This window comes from Coptis chinensis, chromosome 4 (genome assembly GCF_015680905.1).
Source record: "Coptis chinensis isolate HL-2020 chromosome 4, ASM1568090v1, whole genome shotgun sequence".
NCBI lineage: Eukaryota > Viridiplantae > Streptophyta > Magnoliopsida > Ranunculales > Ranunculaceae > Coptis > Coptis chinensis.
Genome location: NC_141459.1, coordinates 87,492,093 through 87,514,460, shown reverse-complemented (window position 1 = coordinate 87,514,460; position 22,368 = coordinate 87,492,093). Strand labels below are relative to the sequence as shown.

Sequence of the window (22,368 nt, the reverse complement as noted above, 5' to 3'; positions counted from 1 at the left end):
GTCCGAGCTGGTATTGGTGCTCTACATTACTAACATGGTGCGTATTGTCCGTGCCTATGCTAGTTGAATTCATCGCCATGAAGACCAGACGCTGTTGTGGTTAAGGGCCAATTGTCAATGGAGAAATCGAACTATCCCACTCCACTTCTGAGGTTATTCATGTTTACTACTGTTTTTAGTAGGCAGTGGTGCAATCAGTTTTGTCAGAAAACCTATGTTGCTGACGTACTGGCAAATGATGCATCATCTCAAGCAACTGATATTGGATGTTCCATTCCAGATGTGGTTGCACCCAACCCCCTTCTGTTTAGGTTCCTTGTTGTCCCTTTAAAGAATTATGGCGTTTCACAAGTATTCTGTAAGAAAGAGCTATGACTCTGTGAGCAAACATTCTCCTAGTCCTTATGGTCCTACCAATGAACAGATGCGAATCTCAAGGATTAATTAATAAAATATGGATTATAATGATTTCACATTTGCACAAGTGCTTTGCTATTTTTTTTGGATTGGCATAGAGAATTATTGCACAAACACATTAAAAACTGTGGACAGAATTGGGTTGATGGCACATTGGCACCATGCTATATATCTTTCCTAGTTTGTCATGATAATTTTCATTTCTGTTCTTTTTGTGGGACTAAATATGCTCACAGCGAAGAGCTGGCTGTAAGCCTACATGAGCTCATGAGAATGGTAGTTAGTTCAACACTTCAACTATCATATATGTGGGGCAAATTGGTTATTATTTACAGTACAAGAAAACCATCTGACTTTAAGCTATTCTTGGTGGCTTTCATCAAGTTTAAGGCAAACTTTGTTTAAACAAACAGTAAACAGTGTCTCCAAATCGAGCTAATTAATACACTCCTAAGGGCCTTTCTCATATCATAATTAATAAGTTTAAAGTCTTAGAAGTATGGAGTTGAGAGAAAGAATTTGAGTTGGATTTGGCTTCTTTAAAGTTGAAAGACAGCCTAAAGCTCCAAAAAGAGTTGCAACGGTTTCGAGAACAACCCTAGAGCATTCGTTTAGCTAGTTAATTAAGAGAGAAAATGGAGTGGCACAAGAAATACCTCGATATGATGTTGGTTCCAAGTGGTTTGTTAATCATGTTAGGATACCATTTCTTCCTTCTCTACAGAATCATATAACATCCCTGGTGTACAGCTATAGGTTATGAGAATCATAGCAAGAGAGCTTGGGTAAAGAGGGTGATGATGCAGGTAAGACTAGGATTTTTATCGTCTTTTGTGTATGCTAATAATGTTGTTAACTTAGCCAAATTCTCTCACAACTTGAATGGATCTTTCCCAGACTGATCAGAAAGAGATTAGTATTGCTATTTCTGTAATCTCAAGCAACACTGGTGCAGCGACCTCCTTTCGTTACATACTCCATTACTCTAAGCTCATTCATTGGTGCACAAGTTGCAAGCTCAGACCAAAACTTCATCAATAATAGCATCAAATGTATACGGCGATAGAAGTTCAACAATTGTGACCATCACATTAGCATCCTATTTTCTTGTCGCGTTTGCCTCTTTCATTCAATCGGCAAGGTACTTCGTTCATTCTACCTTCTTAATAAGCACACGAAACACTGAAGTGCCAGTTGTGTACATGCAGCAGGATGTGGTAAGGAGAAGTAATTTTTGGTCACTTGGACTTGGCGCTCTTTACTTTGTTGTTACTTTGTTATTATGGATTTTTGGCCCAATTCCGATGTTTGCTTCCTCAGTGATCATGGTGTCAGTCCTATACGTCCTTGATGCTAATTCATGTCCAATGCATGAGTATCAATTTCCCAAATTAAAACTCACAGAAGGAAATGAGAGTAAGACTCCTTCCTTTGGCATCGACGAGTATGGTGGAGATAAAAAAGCAATTTTAACGGTCTCAGTGCAACAGTATTGCATGTGGATGACTCGAAAGAGATCTAAACCAGTTCCTGAGAAGTGGGAACACTAGGTAGATACCTCAAGGTTCAAGCAGTATAAGGCGTGGCAGAACTAATATTGCCCCACCCTTGTTTTGGTCCCTTTATTACACCCCCACCCCGAAATTGCACACAACAAAGTTAACAGTCAACTCAAGTTGACTGAGTTGACTTGGATGCGTAATATATTTGGGGAGACCCTAATTTACGATTGGGGGTTGGGGGGTGGTTGAACCCTTTTCTTTTTCTAGTACATGTCTGGATTACGGGTGCTACAGAAACAGTCATAAAAACTATCACTCAATTCTATGACGGAGAAGAGCCTGGATACAGCTGTGATAGGGTCATTTGGCTGTTACATCTTTTTTCTGGTTTACCCTCATTCAGCTGGCTTGGTGAAACAGACCTTTTGTAATCAATCATATTCTATATGATTGTAAGGATAGAGTTTCATAATCAACAAATTTAAATATTCGAAAAGAAAAAAATTTCAAATCTATAAGAGAATGTAATGAAGATTGTGCAGTAGCTCATATTTTACAATTCACAAGACAAAATATGCTACAAAAGATAGGTGATAACTGATAACCATGTGAAGAAGAAGACGCCTAATACCTCATCTTTGGAGATGCCTTTAGACTTAGACGACCTTGAACTTGAACAAATGTTCTGTATAATCCAAAAATATTGCAGCTTGAACATACTCAACATAGCAACCATATCTTCATTATTGAGTTGTATCTGATTTATCATCACCGCTGCCACTTGATTCCTTGTCATCTACAGTACCAGTAGTCACTGGATTTGTACCTAGCTTCCCTTCGTCTTGACTAGATGTGGCCTCACTTTTAGACCCATCCATGAATGAATTAAGTGCAAGTTGGCCCGAATAAAGAATTAGACCAACAGAGTTGATGCCGAAAACAAATGTTGCGAGATAGCATATTCCATTAATAATAGTTCTGCACATAGGAAATGAGTGATGTTCAGGATAAAAAATTATTGAAGACTGGAAAGGGAAGCATATACAGTAAGACAGAAATTGTGAAACCTTGTGTCCTCACCTTATCGTTATTGTTATCTGACGAACCTGTAAAGAAGTAAAAACATGGTCTCTTAGTAAGGACCTTGTCAACAATTAAAAGATATGTACCAGCTCAAGTGCTATTACATAAAGCAAAGACAGTGATCATGGGACAAAACACAGAGATAAGAATTCTCTGATCCAAGTTTGTAATTTTCCGAGAATATCTTCCTTTGGCATATGCATCAGGCATTTGAAACACAAGGAGTATTGAGTATAGACACACAATGTCCATTATTTGACTTCGAGGACCTATACATCTGAATATGAGGTCTTGGGTTCGAATTCACCAGCATCCTAGTTACTGACCACATTTAAAACAGGTTTGCCAATCAAACAAAAATAAAATAAAATAAAATGAGGGCTAGGTTACGGTGATGGAGTCGTAGCGAAACAGAGGAGTGGCTTTAGGTTTCAAGAAGTTCTGCTTGATCTGGGGGCAGTCACTAAGGAAATGAGATGAATCTTTAGAAGCTCATTGAACTCTTCTGCTTTTTCTCCTCTTCATATCAGACGAATAATTAAAATAAAGAAAAATTAATATTTTCAGGGATTGCGGGCAACCTAACCAATGATCAATCTGGTAAATGTCACATACAGGAAAGGTTAAGATAATAAAAACATCTGTTATTTCAGAAACATTTCCCTACATAGACAGAGTTTTTCTTCTTCGATATCTCAATGCATTTATTCCATTTTCTTCGTCAATAAATATTATTTACTTATTTAGTTTAGAAAGGTTAAGATGCATTACAACTACTAAGGTCAGTTGTTATTTATGAACAACTGAACATATACATTAAAAAGGATAAGAATAAGTTATGATAACATACACATTTCAATGGAATAACAAGAACAAAGAGACCGAAAGTCATTGAAAACATGAAGACAATCGACTTGATAAGCAGAAACAAAGGGTTATACAAATTAGAATGCAATACAAAACTTAATGCTCGTCTAAAGATGATCCAGGTTCACTTTCAGAGAAGATCTCCTCACCAAAAAGAAAGGCTTATTGGAAAAATCACTGATAAATTCCTCAACGCGAAAAGTTATTCATAGCATCCTAATTATTTATAATTAGATTAACATCTTAGGGTGTACACCAAATCTCTTTATATTCTCTCTTATGTATCTGCAATCTGAGACAGCACATAACTTTTACGCCATGAACACAGACCATATAATCAAGATACCTCTGGCGCATCAGAACATATCTAGGGTTCTCTAGAATTCACTGAAACAATATAAAATTATTAAGAAGGCCGTTGTTTATATATTTTTGCTGTGTGGGAGAAAATGGGATGGGGGTTTGTTTCCTTCACTAGTTGTGCTAGGTCATGAAACATAAATCTAGCTACAGAGTTGTATATATCTTCAAAGGAGCTCGCATCGAAGCCTCTTCTGTGAGGTCCACTTGTCTCTAGTAGTGTAGTCAGGTTCGGTAGTTTGCTGGAAGTAGATAGAGTCATGCCCACTTTGAGCATTCCGTGTAGTAAACAAGAAAAACATTCAGTATCAATGTCTAATAATGTAAGAAAAATATGGATCATTCTTTGTCATTTATGAAAGTGTTAAGCATTGACACTCCAAAAATAAAATTGTCTAAATAATGCGAGTAATTCAAGTAATGCTTTGTATGTGTAAACCGGAGTCCAATTCATGGTTCCGGAGCATCCAAATTTCCTAAATTATACTGTAAATACACTTGAGTTTAAACACAAATTAACCAAATTTTAAGAAAAAGGTGAAAGAGTTACAAACCGAAAAATTATCTGATATGACTTGGCGATTGAGACCAGCTTCAACAGTGGTAGCAAACTTGTAAAGAATGAGCGTAATTACACCAGCCGCTATCCCACCTAACAATGCTTGAGCAGCTGAAGGAGGGGCACTAGGGTCTTCTGTAGCCAGCTTCATTCCTTTCAAATTATCTAAAGCCTCCTCCTTAATACTTTTCTTAACACCATCAGACCTATATTTCTAAACAAACATATAACCAATTCATTCAACTTGATAATTACCACATTACCAACTTCATCAATATTAAAAATGTAAAAGATAGCATTTTTTTTTTCTCACTAGTGGACTTAAACCTCCAAAATAACACATACCCACATCATAAAAACTGAAATTAAATACAAACACATGAACTTACAATCATAAAAACTTAAAACACATGCCCACTTCACATAAGAATTTAAAAAATAAGACAAACAGTTAATAATATACCAGTTCTTTTGCGCGTTTAGCGCGACGACGGAGAGAGCGAAAGAGGAAGACAGAGATGGCACCAGTTAGAAGTACACTAGTGGCAACTTGTAAAGGTGTAGGGTCATCTGTAGTAGCAAATATGGATGTAGGTGAAGGTGGCAGTTCAACAGGTCCATCTGCTGTAGTTGTAGTTGGTTGTTCAGTGAGTTGAGCAAGAAGAAGACATGGTTTGGTTTGATGTTGGGGTGGAAAGGAGAGAAGAGTGTTGGGCTTGCAAGGGAAGTGACAAGAAGAACAAGGATGAAATGAGGTGAGAGAGTTGGGGGAGAGAAAGAGATGAGAATGCAGCATGGCAAAGTGATGAGGTTCACTGTCGAGTGTTCATTCAGTTCAGAAATCGTTTCGAGGTATATCCTCTATATTTTCAAATATGTTTTCCATTATTATGGACAGGTTCAGGGCCTAAACCCAACCCAACCCAACCCAAGACTTTAATAGGCCCAACTTAATCCAATAAAGGTCCAGAAATGCTCAACTTCAACCGCTTGGGCTTCTTATTTGAAAATTTGGATTTTCCGTACATACACACAAACAATTGCACCCCCAACAAAAAACACACCCTGCACTTTGGGGGTGTAATTCAAGTGACCCTTCAAGTGGGAGTATATGTCTGAAAATCCGTTGAGAAGGCTCTATTGGCCCGTAGAATAGAGTTTGTCAGTCGTTCTCTTTCAGGGAATAGAGTGTGTCCAGAATCTGCACTACTTGTAAATTCTCGCCCAAGTTCAATGGAAGAACAGGAGAAAAATGTTGAAACAACTTGAAGAGCAAAAAGCCCTACAAAGGTTATTAGGTGGTTGTTGGCACTCTACCAGTTAAAAGTTAAAACCAACTTAAAAGTGAAATATCGTGTGTCCAAACCGGACGACATTTATGTTTGAGCCCGCCAGCCAAAAGTTCTATATGGATAAATTTTTTTTTTTTTTTTTGCAATAATTATTCTATATGGATCATTGTGCACCTTAATTTTGTTCTCTTATTTTTGGTTCATAGAACTATAGAAGTGATCTTTTCTTGTTACTTCTTTTGTTTGGTTGATATTTTTTTTGTCACCTTGACTTGATCCCATGATCAACTATTCCATATATAGGTCACGGACTAATGGGGTCGTGGTTCATAGAAGTGATCTGAAGTTAAGAAAATAAAAGCAGTTCAACTAAACATTGCTACAACTTCAATACCGCGTTTGCTTGCTTTTTCTTCTTTTCTTTTCTGTTCTTTTTAAAAAACGTTTTTTACTTTTTCAGTAACAACCAAACATGAAATTTTTTAAAGTAATTAAAGCGTAAAACCTATATCTACTTTTTTTTTTCGATAATCAACCTATATCGTTTTTTACTTTTTCAGTAACAACCAAACATGAATTTTTTTAAAGTAATTAAAGCGTAAAACCTATATCTACTTTTTTTTTCGATAATCAACCTATATCTACTTTTCATTGATGAAAGGCCAAAAGTGATATGAAATCTTTACATTAAAATTCTCTTTAGATGATAGTTTAGAGTTTGGACTGACCATATTAATCATTATTATCCTTTGTGCATGAGTAAGTTAAGACCTTATACTTGGGAAGGATAAAGACCGTCAAGTGTGTTTGAAAATGATTTTGTCCATTCCAAATAGGCGCCATAGCATGGTCACATGTCATTGAAAATAAAAGACACGCATAGAGGAAGGACATTTTGTTTGATGTTTGAAGTAAATCTTGAACGACAAGAATCACACTTTAGAATCATTTAGTCTGAATCGTTGAATCTGTGATGGCTCACAAAGTGTTTGAAATCTCTACCGACACTGTATCTGTGATGTGCACGTCATGGAAGCCATGGCATATCCAACAATTCATTTCTACTCAACATTAAGTAAAACCACGGCCCAAAATATCGATATCGATGAATATATCGGTGTACTCAAAAACCGATATAGGATATATCTATTTTTTTGTGACCAGTCAAAATTTTGTTTTGTATATCGATATATCGGAAATATCGTATATTATATCGAAAATATCAATAATATATTGGTCAAAGTCAACAATATCAGTCAAAGTCAATAATTTATATCGGATATATCGGTCGATATATATCGTTATATCGGAAATTTCGATATATATTGAGAAAAAAAGGATTCTATATTCGATGGATATATATCGAAAATATCGATGTCGATGTACCAAAATACCGATATATATCGGCGATATTTTGGTCCATGAGTAAAACAAATGAAAACTTATAACTTTTGGCCATAGTTTTCATTATGCAAGTAAATCGCCATTACTTTGGTCCACGGATCATATGATTCATATCACATATACAAGGAAGAAGTTGGTCGAGGTGGTTCAAATTTTGTTTTCGTGTTTGAAATTGAAATTTAAGAGCATTCACAAAACTGTTAAAACTAACATCGTATCACCTAAGGGTAATAATTTGGCCCTCATGTTCTCAACCTGCCTTAATCCCGCCTAAAAAATACGTGTTAAAGCCCTCAAAAGTTAGCCCTCATAGATTTGAGGGCCGGGCTAGAGCCTAAATTTTGAAACCAGAAAATTGGGTATAGGTACACAGCCACAAATTTCTTAAATTAAGAGGAAATAGCAAAAAAGAAAATCGTTTTTCCTCCATAAAAACTAAAATTTGACATCTGTCTCAAATTTCAATACTGAATTTTACAATTTTGACCTCTTTTATTAGTCCCAACTAGGAGTGTAAAAAAAAACCGTTAACCCATCATCCGGTAGGACACCCGGTCTTCACCCGCCACCCAAACCCACACAGACCCGAAAATAGACCCGCCCTGCCCCGCCACCGTTTTTACGCGGGATATGGGTGTAGGTTCTATGTTCAAACCCGACCCGTCAAGCCGCCCAACCCGTACCGTGTCAAAACCGTTGACCCAATCTCTCTGACCCGCACAATTTCAAGACTCAAATATAATATTTTTGTATTTTGTTTATATTTTCTTTTAACTTTTGTAGGAATTTGGGAGATATGAACACAAACTTATGAATTCAACATCAATTTCAAATATTCAAGTTTGAACATTGGGCAAATATCAAAAGTTCAAATTCAATTTTCGAATTTTGAAGAAAACGGATTATTCATCCTTATATTAGTTTCGAATTCTTTTAGTTTATATTTTATTGTTTTGTACCATAGATCCTCGCTCCCATCTTCATTTTATCATGCTATGGAAAATAATCATTTTACAAATGGTAAATCACGAGAAATAAGTTTTAAATTTGCAGATATGGTTTTGGGTTCAAGTTCAAGTTTTTTTATTTTTGTTTATTTTTCATTGATTGATTCCATTTTTTTTTCTATCTTGTGAATTGGAAATATATTACTTGCAGAATTTGAAAGTTTTTTTTTTTGGTGAAATTGGATTAAAATGATAATTTCCGCCTGACCCGGATGACCCGCCCAAAATCCTCCCCGTAAGCTGACCCAACAGGCCGGGTAATGGTACTAAGATATGACACTTCAACCCGCCCTGCCTATCGAGAACCACTGGATTTGTATCCCCTAGACCCGTCCCGCCCCGACCCATCACTATTTGACCCACAGTTGACCCAACCCGCCCCGTATTACACACCTAGTCCCAACTAAAGAAGCAACTATTAACAAAAAAAATCTACGAACTAAATCAATTACCAAAGAGTAGTTGGTTAATCAAAATAACTAAAATTCATCCGAAATCTACAAAATTTCAATTAAAAGTGAGATGAATTTATGAGAGACCAAAACAATGTGGAAAACATCAACTTCAAAAATGGAAAAAATGTATGTTGATTACAACTAATTTCAATACAGCTTTAGCAATTTAAAATGCATCTCTGATAATTTTGAATAGTATGTTTAAGCTTTGTTTGATGTAATTCAAATTGTGAAAGGACAAATGGTTTTTTTTTATATAAGACAATTGTATTATTTATTTGTAGTACATCTTGGAGCAATACAAACACACCCTTGCCTGATGAGTGGCCTCGATTGACGCACACACCTACAGCTTGCGCATAGTAGATTTTCGTATTATTTATTTGTAAAAGAAATTGGTAGTTACAAATAAAAGGGTAAAAATGATAAATAAAAAGTTTTGAAAACAATTAATACACCCAAAAAGTGACGTGTTGCTAAAATTGGAGTAAAATCAAAAGATAATATTTATCTTTCTCTAGACAAAAGACACGCTAAAAGAAAGTGTCTGGAGCCCAATTTCTTGATTTTGAAACATGAGTCTCCCCTCACTTTGCCCTAAGTTTTTTTGTTATTTGACATTAACATATATGTATTCTAACTTAACTATAAAGAGTAGATTAGAACATAACATTTTTTGTAATTGATTGAAGGAGATCGATGTATATAGGTCATATATAGATAAACAAATAGGAAACCTAATCATTTGTCTTTCGGTTTGCTCTCCAAATGTCACTAGTTCGATTCCCCTTAGGATTATTGGTAAGGTTGGGCCCAATTGAATTTCCAACCAAAGCCTTGGGATTAGTCGAGGTGCACGTAAACTGGCCAGAACAAAAAACAAATAAATGAACATGCAATTCTAACCTAGCAACATGGCTAAGTAAAGAAAGTGTAGATATTGTAAGACTATCATCTCTATTTCTCTTTTTTAAAGATATAAGAATTAGTTTTATATTTTTAATTGAAATTGATATATATAATCAAAATTTGAAAAAAAATTAAAAACCACTAAAAAAAATAAAGAAAATTAGTGAAGTATAATTCGACCTGACCCAACCCTAAAAATGTGGGCCGAAGAGCGGATAAAGGCTTGAGTTTTTATGTTATGGCTCTACTCGACTTGGTCCTCTACACAAAAAATAAGAGCGGGCTGGCCAGGCCGGCAGGCCCTCAAGTCACAAGGGATTTTTGATTTGAGCGCAAGGATCACCTAGATTACCATCTTGACCCAATTCATCAAGTAATCTGTACTTGATTTTAAAATTTAAAGTATGACACTTGATGCATCAATCAAATAGCAACAGACAACCTTTTTACCAGAAAAAGGAAAAGAAAAAATCTCTGTTCTCCTGCACCAACCTTGGTCAAGCCTAAAATTATCATTACAAAGCAAATATGGTCAACCTTGGTCATATTCATTTCTTGATCAATTATTCGTAACAGCCTTCATCATTACACACATTCCTTAAAATTGCAATTTAAATTGGTTATCTATCAATCTCAAGGAACAATAAACAGACCCTTTTTTTTGGATCAAGGACCATATCTAACTGATAAATAATCAATGAGATACCGATTACCCAAAAAGAATCAATTCAATGAGATACCTTTGCATTCAATGTGACTATAATTAGTCAGACTAAGAAAGCTTTAATTGTTATACCAACGGGTCTGAAAAATGGGAAGTATATTTTTGCGAATTTCCTTAGTGGGTAAAAAGATTAAAGTTGAACGAAGATACGTAAATTGTGTTTAGTGTTTAGTGGATGGTAGACTGGTAGGTGAGGTGGAAACAAAAGAAGCAAAGTGAGCTAAAAAAGGAGAGGTGGTAATGGAAAACTGAAAAGGAAGTAAAGGAGTAAAAGGACTAGTTATGGACTTATGGCCTTATGGGCAGTGAATAGCATTGTAAGTTTGTGAGTCATTTTGGTCAGATTATTGAACCAAGCTCCAAACCACTAGATTTGGATCTATGTTCCTTAGCAGTTATGGGCTAGATAAAGACATTTACTTTTTTGATTGTGACTTAAGTGTCTATGCAATGTGAGTATATACCAGACCCTACTACTCTTTATTTTTGGTAATCAAGTATATACCCTACTACTCCAGCAGTGAAATAAGCTCCAACAGTGTATATTGAATCTGTAAAAGCTCCAAATTTGTATGTACAGTTGTTCACTCGTTTTCTCAGGCAAAAAACATTGAGTTGCATTTTAGGAGTGCAACTTGATTCCAAATAGGGAAAGTGGGAGTACTCGAGTAGAGCTGAGAGGTGATATATATTAGAAATTTAGAATTGAATTTCACAGCTCCTACTACATCATGAGGTCATTAATATATTAATATACTAAAAGTAAAAACAAGTTGAAATCTGATAAGAACCTCGGTATCAACCCGACCAATAAAACTGTATCAGGTGACTAGGTGAGCCAAACCATTCGAGTTTGGAGACACTTCTCAAACGACTCAAAGTACATAATTCGATCACCGCGAGATCCTATTTACATACTGATTTAAGTACTTTGTTTCTAGGCGATTGTTCGTTCGCCACGAGACACAAAACATCCGAGTAGGATGAAAAGATGGAACCCCCATTATGACATTTTTTACTTTAGGAAAGGGTTGCCACCATTCAACTGTTCAGAATACTAAAAAAACAAACAAAAAACTGTTCAGATTTCAGAATAATACTAAGTTCTTGCCCCCCTAGCCAGCTATAGTGCTATACTACAAATTCATGGTGCGCTACATACACGCCAACATTGATTGATCTTGGACCACTGTTTCTTTTCAGATCTGTCCACACTCCACAACCATTCTAATTGATTGTATTCATTTTTATGTTTGTGATTATGCGAACAAGATTCCACAAGATGACAAGATTCAGAGATATACTCTATCAACCACAATCAACAAAACCACTCATTGTTGAGCCGTACTACAAATTGCTTAAATTATTATTACGTTCAAAATAACAATCATGAATCACGAGCAGTTAAGTTACAAACTTTTTACAACTCTAGCTCTTCAGAATTCAAAGTGAACTAGTTCAGTTGGGTGAAAAACAAAATAAACATGCAGGCAAGATTTTGAACATGGTCAATGTAGTAATTTGGTGAAAAAGAAACCCCTTGTTAATAAGACTAAAAAAGTCCCGCAAATACAGGGGGAGTCTTAAATTTTGTCTTTAAAAGAGTTAAAGACACATGTATTTTATTTTTGCCACTGATAGCAACTTGACAATAAACCAAAGAACTGAATCTCTGCTCACTTTTTACTTTACTTTATATAATCACACACCTTCTGACTGACTGCTGCACACCTGCAACCCTCATCACCTGCTTCAGCCTTTTCTGCTCTATATGGCCTATTACACCACTACATACAATCCCAAAAAGCCATAAAAAGAAAGAGAGACAGTGATGGATATGATGTATGAATAGTGGTATTAGTACTATAGACAGTGCTGTAATGCGCATGGGGTTAAGTTCATTAAGTAGAGTTTTGACTTAAATAGTTAAGCTTAAAGATTCTTATAACCAGCTCATTTTAAGATATATATGCAGGCATGAGTAGTGTTTCTTTCTTGTTGCCACCTTAAACCACCTTTGCTTATTTGTCTAGAGAAGTGTTCTTTAATGGAGGGTTTAATTGATCTCAATAACACTGCTGTAGAGGAAGAAGAAGAAGAAGAGGGTGGTGCTGGTGTTTCTTCTTCTTCACTGTCTTCTTCCACTACTACTGCTAGTTGTTATACTTCAACTTTGTTATCTTCTTCTTCTGTGTGTTTGGAGCTATGGCATGCATGTGCAGGACCACTTATTTCATTACCAAGGAAGGGGAATGTTGTTGTTTATTTGCCTCAAGGGCATTTAGAACAAATTTCTGAAATACCCTTTTCGGGTTTTTATGATTTGCCTCCTCATGTCTTTTGCCGTGTTGTTGATGTTAAACTTCATGTGAGTTTGCTAACCTTTTTCCCCTTCTTTAAAATGGGCATTACATTTTTTATTTTTATTTTATTTTTTTTTGCAGGCTGAATTGGCAAATGATGAGGTTTATGCACAGGTTTCCTTGGTTCCTGACAGTGAGGTGAGTTCTTATTGGTAATATAATTTTCTTTGATAGTTGAGAGTGTAATAGAGAGATTTTCATTGAACGCTGTGATTGGTACTATTTATTTTTTCAGATTTTAGTAATAGTTGAACTGTTTGATTGGATAAAATGTTAAAACTTGAATCCTTGGTTTTTGGAACAAGATTGAGAAGAAATATGAAGATGGGGATTTTGAAGTGGACGGGGAAGAAGAAGAAGTTGATGGTGGGAGCAAGTCGATGACGCCTCATATGTTTTGCAAGACGCTTACAGCGTCTGATACGAGTACCCATGGAGGATTCTCTGTTCCTCGACGTGCTGCTGAGGATTGCTTCTCTCCTCTGGTAATAATGCTAGTTGCAATTTTTGGTGCATTGGATGTATAATGTTAGAATATATTACTTGTCCTTCTAGTGGCTGTTTTGCTAAAATTATCCTATTGTCTGTTGTGATCTTTATTTAGGATTATAAACAACAAAGGCCATCACAAGAGCTTGTAGCAAAAGATTTGCATGGTGTTGAGTGGAAGTTTAAACATATTTACAGGGGTACGTGGAGAGAAACACATCAAATAGAATTGCAAATACTTATGATTGGAAATTTACAGCTTGGATATGCACTTTCCTCATTCAACATTTCACTGTTTGAAACCGCATGCTTTCTTTCACTTCCAGGACAGCCTCGGAGGCATTTGCTTACAACGGGGTGGAGTGCATTTGTTAATAACAAGAAGCTTGTATCTGGGGATGCGGTGCTCTTTCTCAGGTATATGAATGTGTTTGCAGATTTTCATTTGTGTAGTGTTTTATAATGCTAAGCATAATTGTTTGGCAGGGGAGAGAATGGAGAGCTAAGACTGGGAGTTCGTAGGGCATCTCAATTTAAAGGGGGATTTCCCTTTTCAATGCTTTGTAGTGAGAGCTTGAGGCCTAGTTCCCTAACAGCTGTGGCAAGGGCCGTATCTACAAAAAGTGTCTTTCAAATCTACTATAGTCCAAGGTATTAATAAATTCATGGGGTGGTTTCCATCTTTACAGATTTCCTGTGACAGGTGATGATAATTGAAAATATATGGTACCCTAGTTTACAAGGTTTTTCATAATCGTTTCAGGAAATTGTTTTCCTGAATGAAACCAAATATGCTGTGAAACTGTAAAACAAAATGCCTGTCTCTTTAGAATTTTGAATGTTTTGTGATGCTTCTTTGCTTGTAGTTAAATTCTCTCAAAATTTTGGTTGTCGTGATTTCTAATGCTATCTTAGTGGTCTTCTCCATTGATAGTATACTTATTCTAGGAACTATGCACTTACCTAATTGTGCTTTTTATTGGTGTGAGTCATAAGAATGTCTTCATTCTTTTATTTGGGATACAAATACAAGTTTATATGCTTCACCTTGGGGAGTGTTGAGGTTTGAGCAGCAGGTTTATTTGAATAGAGTCTGTAGGCCGTAAGTACACCCAGGCATTTAGGAATATACCCGTAGAATATTATGTTTATAATAGATCACAAATAAACACCTAAAGTAGCCTCCAAGGTACCGTATGACGGTATGAGTATTCTATTTGTTTATGATACGAGAGGCTACAATTAAAATGAGTAAAAGAGGGCAAATAAAAACATTGCAATTGAAGCAAAAAAACCAATAGAAGATGCACATAGGACTGTAGGAGACTCCAAATAGTTGAATGCAAAATTTGCTTTGTAAATAGTAAAATACATTTACATGATTTCTCATTTGTTTTGTTATGAACCATGATTATCTATTTTTCCAATAGCTGTAGAGGATATCATGGGATGAGCATATATTAGTTGAAACATTATACATAGGCATCTGTTGGAAAGTGCCTCATACTCTGAAGCATGGTTGGTTTTTTCACTTTTTTGTGGTATTACAAGATAATGGAGTAGGATAAGTTTTAAGAGTATGAGATCTACTTTGGACGTAAGAGATGAACTAGTTCCAACGTTTGAGTTTGGATGGTTTGCGCCCAGTTATTACTATGCAGTGAGTGTCAGAGAGATACTGATATGCTCTTTTTTTCCTTTTTTCTGTTTTTGATGCTTGGGTGATGTATTTGGTTAGTTTAGTAACATTCTCATTCACACTAGTGAAATATCTCTATTGGTTTTTGCTTATTAATTGTCATTTGTGGTTTTTATTTCGTATTTACTTGTGAAGTATTAGTTATTCTGTCGCACCCGACAATCAGCAATGTGTCTACAAGTCAACAGTGTTCATTGTCTATTCTGACACTGCCATGTTTGAAATGGTAACTTATGAGTTAATGATAAACTCCAGGGAGGGACATGTTAATGAGAGTGAAAATATGATATATGCAGTGAAATGATTGAATTGTTGGTGGAGGTTTTTTTTCTGCGTGCAAACATTGGGCCCTTGTTCAAAACCTATTGTTGATTGTGATGCAGCTTATTAGCTCTGGGCAATTTTATTGTTTCCTGGAGGTCAGTTTTCGTTTGTAATTGTCAAGTTCTTTAAGCAACAAGAATGTGGTGCAGGGCAAGCCCATCGGAGTTCGTAGTACCTCTCCATAAATTCTCAAAAGGCTTCGATCATTCATTTTCTATTGGAGCGAGGTTTAAAATACGGATTGAATCTGAAGATGCAGCAGAGCGAAGGTCTGGAAAATTCCATTATAAATCTGAGAAGCACATTATTGAAATTCAGAAAAATATTATTCACAATTTTTTTGGCATTTCTTCTGTAGCAGATACACAGGATTGATAACTGGGGTGAGTGATCTTGATCCTGTTAGATGGCCGGGTTCAAAATGGAGATGTCTATCAGTATGTCTATTGACTAAATCTTGTTAATCTAAACGATCACTATAATAATAATTTTTGGGACACTGACACTCGTAAAGCTCATTTATACAGGTAAGGTGGGATGATGATGTTGAACTCCGTAGGCACAACAGAGTTTCACCTTGGGAAATTTTACCATCCAGTTCAGTTTCAAGTTCCAACATTTACTCCCCACCTGGCTCAAAAAGGAGCAGGATTAGTCTAACCAAATCAGATCCTCCGGTTCCTAGTAGGTCCTTGCCACTTTTCAAGACTAGTATCTTTAATAAATCTATTTTTCTTTAGTGTTCACATGCAAAAATGAACTTGGATATGCCCATTCTTCTTACAGATGGAGTTGGGTTTTTGGACTTTGGGGATTCTTTAAGGTTCCAGAAGGTCTTGCAAGGTCAAGAAATTTTGGAGTTTAACACTCCTTGCAATTTTACTGGATTGCTAAATCATCTGCCAGCTGAAATGAGAAGATACTTTCCTGGTTCAAACAGCTCTGGAATGGCTGCAACTGGAACTGCTTCAAGTAGTTCTGACATTTCCCATAATCGCATAGGCTTTGGAGAATCTGTTGGACTCCATAAGGTCTTGCAAGGTCAAGAAAATTATCCAAAACCGCAGCATGGAAGAGCTGCTGTTGGTAATCATGTTCAAGCTGATTATGACAATGTCCACAGATCTGTATCTGGAAGAGGATTGTCGTCAATTCTGTACTCCAATGATGGCGCTTTGCAGCTGCCTACTCCATCTTTACAAGTGTCTCCGCCGTCTTCTGTGGTAATGTTCCAACAACCAAGTGCTCGGGTCCTATACCCTCACTCTGCATATGCCCTCAATAATCAGGAGAAAAGGGAGCATAGTAACCTGTTTGATGCTCATGAATCCTTTGTTGACAAGCTGACATTATCTACACCTTACAGATGTTCCAATACTGTTAAGGATGTGCAGATGATTTCTCCTTTAGATCTCTTCAATGAGCATAAACAAATAGGTGTTCTCCATTCTAGTCCCCCCACTGTGACTGAAGCAGATTCAAGAAGCTCTCCACATTATGTTCCGAAAAATAGAAGTGGTTGCAGACTATTTGGTTTTCCCTTGACCAGAGAGATTCATGTAACAAATGAAGAGGAGACCATTGGAACTCCATTTACTGTGTGCTCAAATCTGGATGCTTCTTCATCGCCTGTTGCTATAAGGCATTCACGTTTGCATGCTCCCAAACCCAGTAAAGGATTTGGAGGCAGTTACACAGAAGTAAGCTTTCATGTATTCTGAACTCTGAAGTACCTGTGCATAATATTTATTGATTTTCAATGTACTTTCTAGTTGAATTTGACGGGCTAATCAGCAAGAAATTTTGCAGGCAGGACAATTGATCTCACCAAGCGTGATGCGTGTCCTGATGTGATTAGTGTACTGGAGCAGCTGTTAACTCCGGAAGGTTGTCACTTGTCATTAATTTTGAAAAGAATGGGAAGCCGTATGTATGAAGTCCATGCTATTTCATTGTTCTTGGAGATGAAGGCTGAAGCAACCGTTCTCCTTTTACAGATGTCGAGAACTGAGCTTAATTAGCTCTACATATGGTTTATTCATCTCTTTCTTTTCAAACTTGAACGTGTTCTTTCTGTATGTTGTAAGCAACTCAGTGTAATGTTTCTGCATGGATTTGCCAACATTGTTTCCGAAACGTGATATCAAATGATTTCACGTCTATCAGTGTGACGCGTCTTTGTTGTAGAATGTAGATAGACAGTTTACGCCTCTTCTTTTAACTTGTAAAAAGGGAGGCAAGTTGGAGACAAAAGAGCATCATCAACGCCCCGCTGCTAAAAGCAGTTGCAAACGCGCTGCTAAGACCTTATGTATGTTGGAACAATTCACTTATCTTTTCACCAATTGCAATAGTGCCTATTTTAATTTTCACCAATTCACTCAAATTTTTTTCATCTCTACTTTCATTCTTTAACAAAATGTCTTAACAAAAGTTTAGCGGTAGAGGAAATTGGGGAGGTAGAAATAGCCAACACTAAAACCAATAATATAGCCAATATACTCATACTCATGTTTAAGGTTCGTTCAAAAAATTTCACAACTGTAGAAAATGAAATTTTATGTAATAGTTCAATTTTTATTTCAAAAGATGTAGTTTTTGGAACAGGGGAAAATAGGTTTGTATTTTTTGAAAAAATTGTTGCGGAACTCAACAAACGTATAAGCGACTTTGGTTATGTAGGCCAACCACGAACTGGTAGATCAGTTCAAGCTCGTTTTCACCAAATCTAGTATGCGGTAAGTTTATTTCAAGATTTTCATGATAAAAAATCGAGAGTGAATGTTAGTGGTACTAATGCAGTTGATACAATGTCACAAGCTTGTAGTATTTATTCAACTGTTGGAAATAAGCCATTTAAATTTGAGCCCTGTTTTTGGGTTTTACTTTCAAGTCCAAAATGGAATCATGAAGCTAAGCTAGAGATGATAGTGGTTCGAAAAAACAAAAAACAACTTATAGTTGTGATGTTAGTGGTGGAGTCAGTGGTGGATCAACAACTAACAATATTTGAATAGCCAATATTTCGTTGGAAGAAGAAAGTCAACCATCGAATGAGGTGCTCTTTCTGTCAATCTTGTTGATAAACACCCAAAGGAAAAAAACTCGGAAAGTTTAAGAAAGAGATCTTCCTGATGAAATTTGATGGTTGTGGTGTGATTGAAATTTGGTTGTGTTTGTAAATGGAGAAGGTCGATAATAAACAATTAAGTTATTACTTTGAAATATCTAGAAGAACAACAAACCTAAAATGACAAATGCTTCTCTCAATGAAAAATGATAAAGAAGAGGAAAAATTGAGACTTGAAGCATAGGAAAACCAAGATATCATAATGCTTGATCTAAGTAAGTTTAGCGGTATTCAAGGTACATATTGAGAAGCTAAACAAACAACTATTTATCATAAGTGGGTTGAACAAGAACAAGGTACTCATGCTGCTCCTTATTTTCCTAATTATCTAAAATTTCCAACCTATCCTATGTTGGGGAAAACGATATTAATCGATCTCCACTAAGATAGCTTGCACTTGGACAATCTACTACTCCAATAAAAAAATCTAATCTTTCACTACAACCAACAGCTACAATCCTAAACTATGGATATATAACTATCACAAAACAAGCAATAAAAATATAGAGAAAGTAAAACACACCACAACACAAAGATGTATCGTGGTTCGGCCAATGATGCCTACTTCCACAAGAGCTAATCCTTTTATAAGAATGGGAAGGAAAATTACAATCTAATAGGACCTGGGCACACTTGAACTCATTTCTTCTCCCGTATGGAACTATAAGATTTTAGGTTCACAATACCCAACAATCTCCACCTTGAACCGAAATCCAAGGATCTTCATTTGTTCATCACCATTGCACGATATCATGCCAGACTTTGTAGGTGTCGAGAGGACAAGCTCCACCTCGAAGATCACTCCATGTCGTTGGATTCCACTCGGGGTACACTCTCTCTTGAGCATCCATGTCTTCCAAGAGTGCCATAGTGTATAGGGAAACAACTCCATCTGAGTTGCACCATCTTGGCAACTCCACCTTGAATGACTTCGTCTTCAAATTCTACATGATCTGTGCCGTTTATTTGTCCCAACCGAACTTCGGCTCTGATACCATTTGATAGGACCTGGGCACACTTGCCAGGCCTGGGCCTTCATGCCCATGGGATAACTAGTACTGATATTGTCCCCCACTTAACCACCCATTGGGTTTGGGCCATATCTTGGCCATGGGTGTGGGGTTTTATCCGAAAAGGCCTCTGTACTAGTTAGTGAGCTTCCCACTTTATTAACCCATGATGAACTCATTTCTTCTCCCATATGGGACTATAAGATTTCAGGTTCACAATACCCAACACAATCACTCCTCTCAAGTCTCTCCAAACTTATTAGATCACTTCTCTCTCTTTACAAGCTTTTTCTCTTTGCAAGGGTTTCCTCTCAATTTTGGTTGCCCTCAAAATTGGGTTTCTATTCAAGACTCCATTACTAAAAACCTAACTTTGGTTTTTATAATAATCTAAAATTTCGACGCGTCTGTAAAATTTCGGTTCCAACCAACATGCCAATGTCGAAATGTCATGTCTCGATGTGTGCAGATCGTTTGAAGCCAAACTTCTAGACGAATGGGCTCTTAACGATGTTTGCAGACCGCTTGAGCACCTTATGAACGACACCATGAGATCACTCAAGCTCCTTATGAACGATGTGAGCATATCGTTCGAGAAAGTGAATTCCAGACGAATTAGCTTATAACAACCCAAGCAGATTGCTCAATCCTTATGTGGGCAATGCCACCATGCCGTCTAGACTTCATTTAGAACGATGCCACCAATTCGTTGGTCACATGGTGAGGCCAACAATCTCCCCCTCCCAAAACCATGAGGGGGGTACTCCACACATTCCCGAATAAACAGAAGGAGTGTGCTACCATTCCGGCGGTAGCACAACAAACATCAAACTTTGGTCATCATATCTGACCCGTTCTTGTCGGTATATATGGATCTTCTCAATGCACAATTGCTTATCTTCGAGAACTTCTCTAATCCAATGATAACTCATATGTATGTGCTTGGATCTAGAATGAAAACTCAGATTCTTGCTCAAATGAATGACGCTCTGACTGTCACACAAATCTACAAACTGGTTATGCTTTAGCTCCAGTTCATTGAAGAACCTTTTCATCCATAGCATCTCTTTTCAACACTCTGTGGCCGCAATATACTTGCTTCTGTAGTGGAAAGGGCAACACACTTTTGCAACTTAGATTGTCAATAAACTGCTCCCCCTGCAAAAGTAAACAGATAACCGGAAGTGGATTTTATCGAGTTAACATCACCTGCCATGTTTGCATCTGTGTAGCCTTCAAGTAAAGTTTTACTCCCACCAAAACATAAACACGCCTTGGAAGTGCCCTTGAGATATCTCAATATCTACTTAACACCTTCCCAATGCTCTTTACCCACATTTGACAGAAATCGGCTTACAACACCAATGGCGAAAGCAATATCCGGTCTTGTACACACTATTGCATACATCAAGCTACCCATTGTGGATGCATAAGAAATCTTTTGCATTTCTTTCTGCTCATGCTCACCCTTTGGATACTTATCTTTGGTCATGCAGAACTGGCCACCAAGCGGACAATTGACTGGGTTCACTTGATCTATATTAAATATCTTCAACACCTTCTCAATGTAGTTTTCTTGAGAAAGCTATAACTTCCCACTCTTTCTGTCATGAGTGATCCGGATACCAAGTATCTACTTTGCTTGATCCAAATCCAATATCTCAAAGGACTTACTCAAGTCTTTCTTCAGTTTGGATATCTTGTTGATGTTTTGACTAACTATCAATATATCATCCACATACAACAAGAGCACTATAAAATCCCCATTAGGAAATTTATGAACAAACACACAATGATTAGAAACGGACTTCATGTAGCCATGCTTCACCATAAAGGACTAAAACTTCATGTACCATTATCTCGGTGCCTCCTTCAACCCATACAAACTCTTTCTCAGTTTGCATACCAAGTGCTCCTTGCCTTTGACCTCAAACCCCTCTAGCTAGTCCATGTAGACATCTTTTGCAAGATCTCCATGAATAAAGAAAAGTTGTCTTGACATCTAGTTGCTTAACCTCTAGACTCAGGAGGATGCACTTCTTCTTGCTCAGGTGGTGGTTCATGCACTTCATCTGCATCTTCTATCTCAATAGGTTCTATCCCATCATGAGCAATAGGATCATCATCATGAGCTTCAAACCCATGACTCTCTGTATTCTCAATGCCTTCTGCACGTTCCATAGTAGGAACTTCTGGTTTTAAGTTAACAATCTCATCAATGAAAGTTTCTAGCTTCTCACCATTCTCAAAGTCTGCTATTGTTTGGTCTTCCAAGAACATAACATCTCGACTTTGGATTACCTTCTTGTTGATCGGATCATAAAGTTTGTAGCTAAACTTCTCATCCCCATAACCCAAAAAAATGCACTGCTTGACTTTGTCATCAAACTTGGATTTCTCATCCTTGGGAATATAAACAAATGTTCTGCACCCAAATACCCTCAAGTATCCATAATCAACATCTCTACCTGACCATACTCTCTCTAGATAATCACAGACCATCAAAAACATTCCTAACTGGTGTTAGCACTACTGAAGTATTATTACCAGCTATTTCGCTCACCACAGTATGGTCTAGAACGGTATCAGCTAGCTTCAAACCCTATAGGTGTTTGGGTGAGGAATCACACAAACACACCAATGATCTTGTTAGAGAGGTTGATAGAGAGTGAAAGAGATTGTACCACCAATGGCTGCCTACGTATCCAAATTGTTCTCTGGAATCAAGTCTAAAAAATGCACGTAGTTCTTTGTTTGAAATGATTGTTGGGTAT

General features: G+C 36.8%; 2 protein-coding genes and 1 pseudogene across 3 annotated transcripts; 2 read left to right on the top strand and 1 right to left on the bottom strand.

Annotated features, from left to right (window-relative positions):
• Window positions 1-930: 930 nt before the first annotated feature.
• Window positions 931-2,084, top strand: LOC147505407 (uncharacterized; annotated as a pseudogene).
• Window positions 2,085-2,405: 321 nt separating this feature from the next.
• On the bottom strand, window positions 2,406-5,653 carry LOC147505406 (uncharacterized). The gene is made up of 4 exons (XM_086557941.1): window positions 5,252-5,653; window positions 4,784-5,002; window positions 3,000-3,025; window positions 2,406-2,897 (listed from the first exon to the last, which is right to left on the bottom strand). The coding sequence occupies exons 1-4, from the start codon at window positions 5,582-5,584 to the stop codon at window positions 2,663-2,665; spliced, it is 813 nt and encodes a 270-aa protein (XP_086414067.1). The 5' UTR covers window positions 5,585-5,653; the 3' UTR covers window positions 2,406-2,662.
• Window positions 5,654-12,486: 6,833 nt separating this feature from the next.
• LOC147505405 (auxin response factor 3-like) lies at window positions 12,487-17,614 on the top strand. Of its 2 annotated transcripts, none has more exons than XM_086557939.1 (11): window positions 12,487-12,947; window positions 13,024-13,080; window positions 13,248-13,427; window positions 13,547-13,631; window positions 13,758-13,848; window positions 13,918-14,082; window positions 15,604-15,723; window positions 15,813-15,891; window positions 15,982-16,138; window positions 16,241-17,154; window positions 17,264-17,614. In XM_086557939.1, exons 1-11 carry the CDS (start codon window positions 12,627-12,629, stop codon window positions 17,306-17,308), a joined length of 2,214 nt encoding a protein of 737 aa, XP_086414065.1. In that variant the 5' UTR covers window positions 12,487-12,626; the 3' UTR covers window positions 17,309-17,614. The 2 variants fall into 2 exon arrangements, with proteins under 2 accessions (XP_086414065.1, XP_086414066.1); XM_086557940.1 differs by having other exon boundaries at window positions 12,488-12,947; window positions 15,816-15,891.
• The last annotated feature ends 4,754 nt before the right edge of the window (window positions 17,615-22,368 follow it).

What these genes read in the sequence shown, in the direction of transcription:
- LOC147505406 (XM_086557941.1), bottom strand. Translation starts at nt 5,584, where the DNA reads ATGCTGCATTCTCATCTCTTTCTCTCCCCCAACTCTCTCACCTCATTT. An exon ending in CTAAACGCGCAAAAGAACTG is followed by an intron (nt 5,003 to 5,251) that starts GTATATTATTAA and finishes ATGTTTGTTTAG; the next exon opens with AAATATAGGTCTGATGGTGT. An exon ending in TCATATCAGATAATTTTTCG is followed by an intron (nt 3,026 to 4,783) that starts GTTTGTAACTCT and finishes ACTTCTTTACAG; the next exon opens with GTTCGTCAGATAACAATAAC.
- LOC147505405 (XM_086557939.1), top strand. Translation starts at nt 12,627, where the DNA reads ATGGAGGGTTTAATTGATCTCAATAACACTGCTGTAGAGGAAGAAGAA. An exon ending in TTGTTGATGTTAAACTTCAT is followed by an intron (nt 12,948 to 13,023) that starts GTGAGTTTGCTA and finishes TTTTTTTTGCAG; the next exon opens with GCTGAATTGGCAAATGATGA. An exon ending in TTGGAGGCAGTTACACAGAA is followed by an intron (nt 17,155 to 17,263) that starts GTAAGCTTTCAT and finishes GAAATTTTGCAG; the next exon opens with GCAGGACAATTGATCTCACC.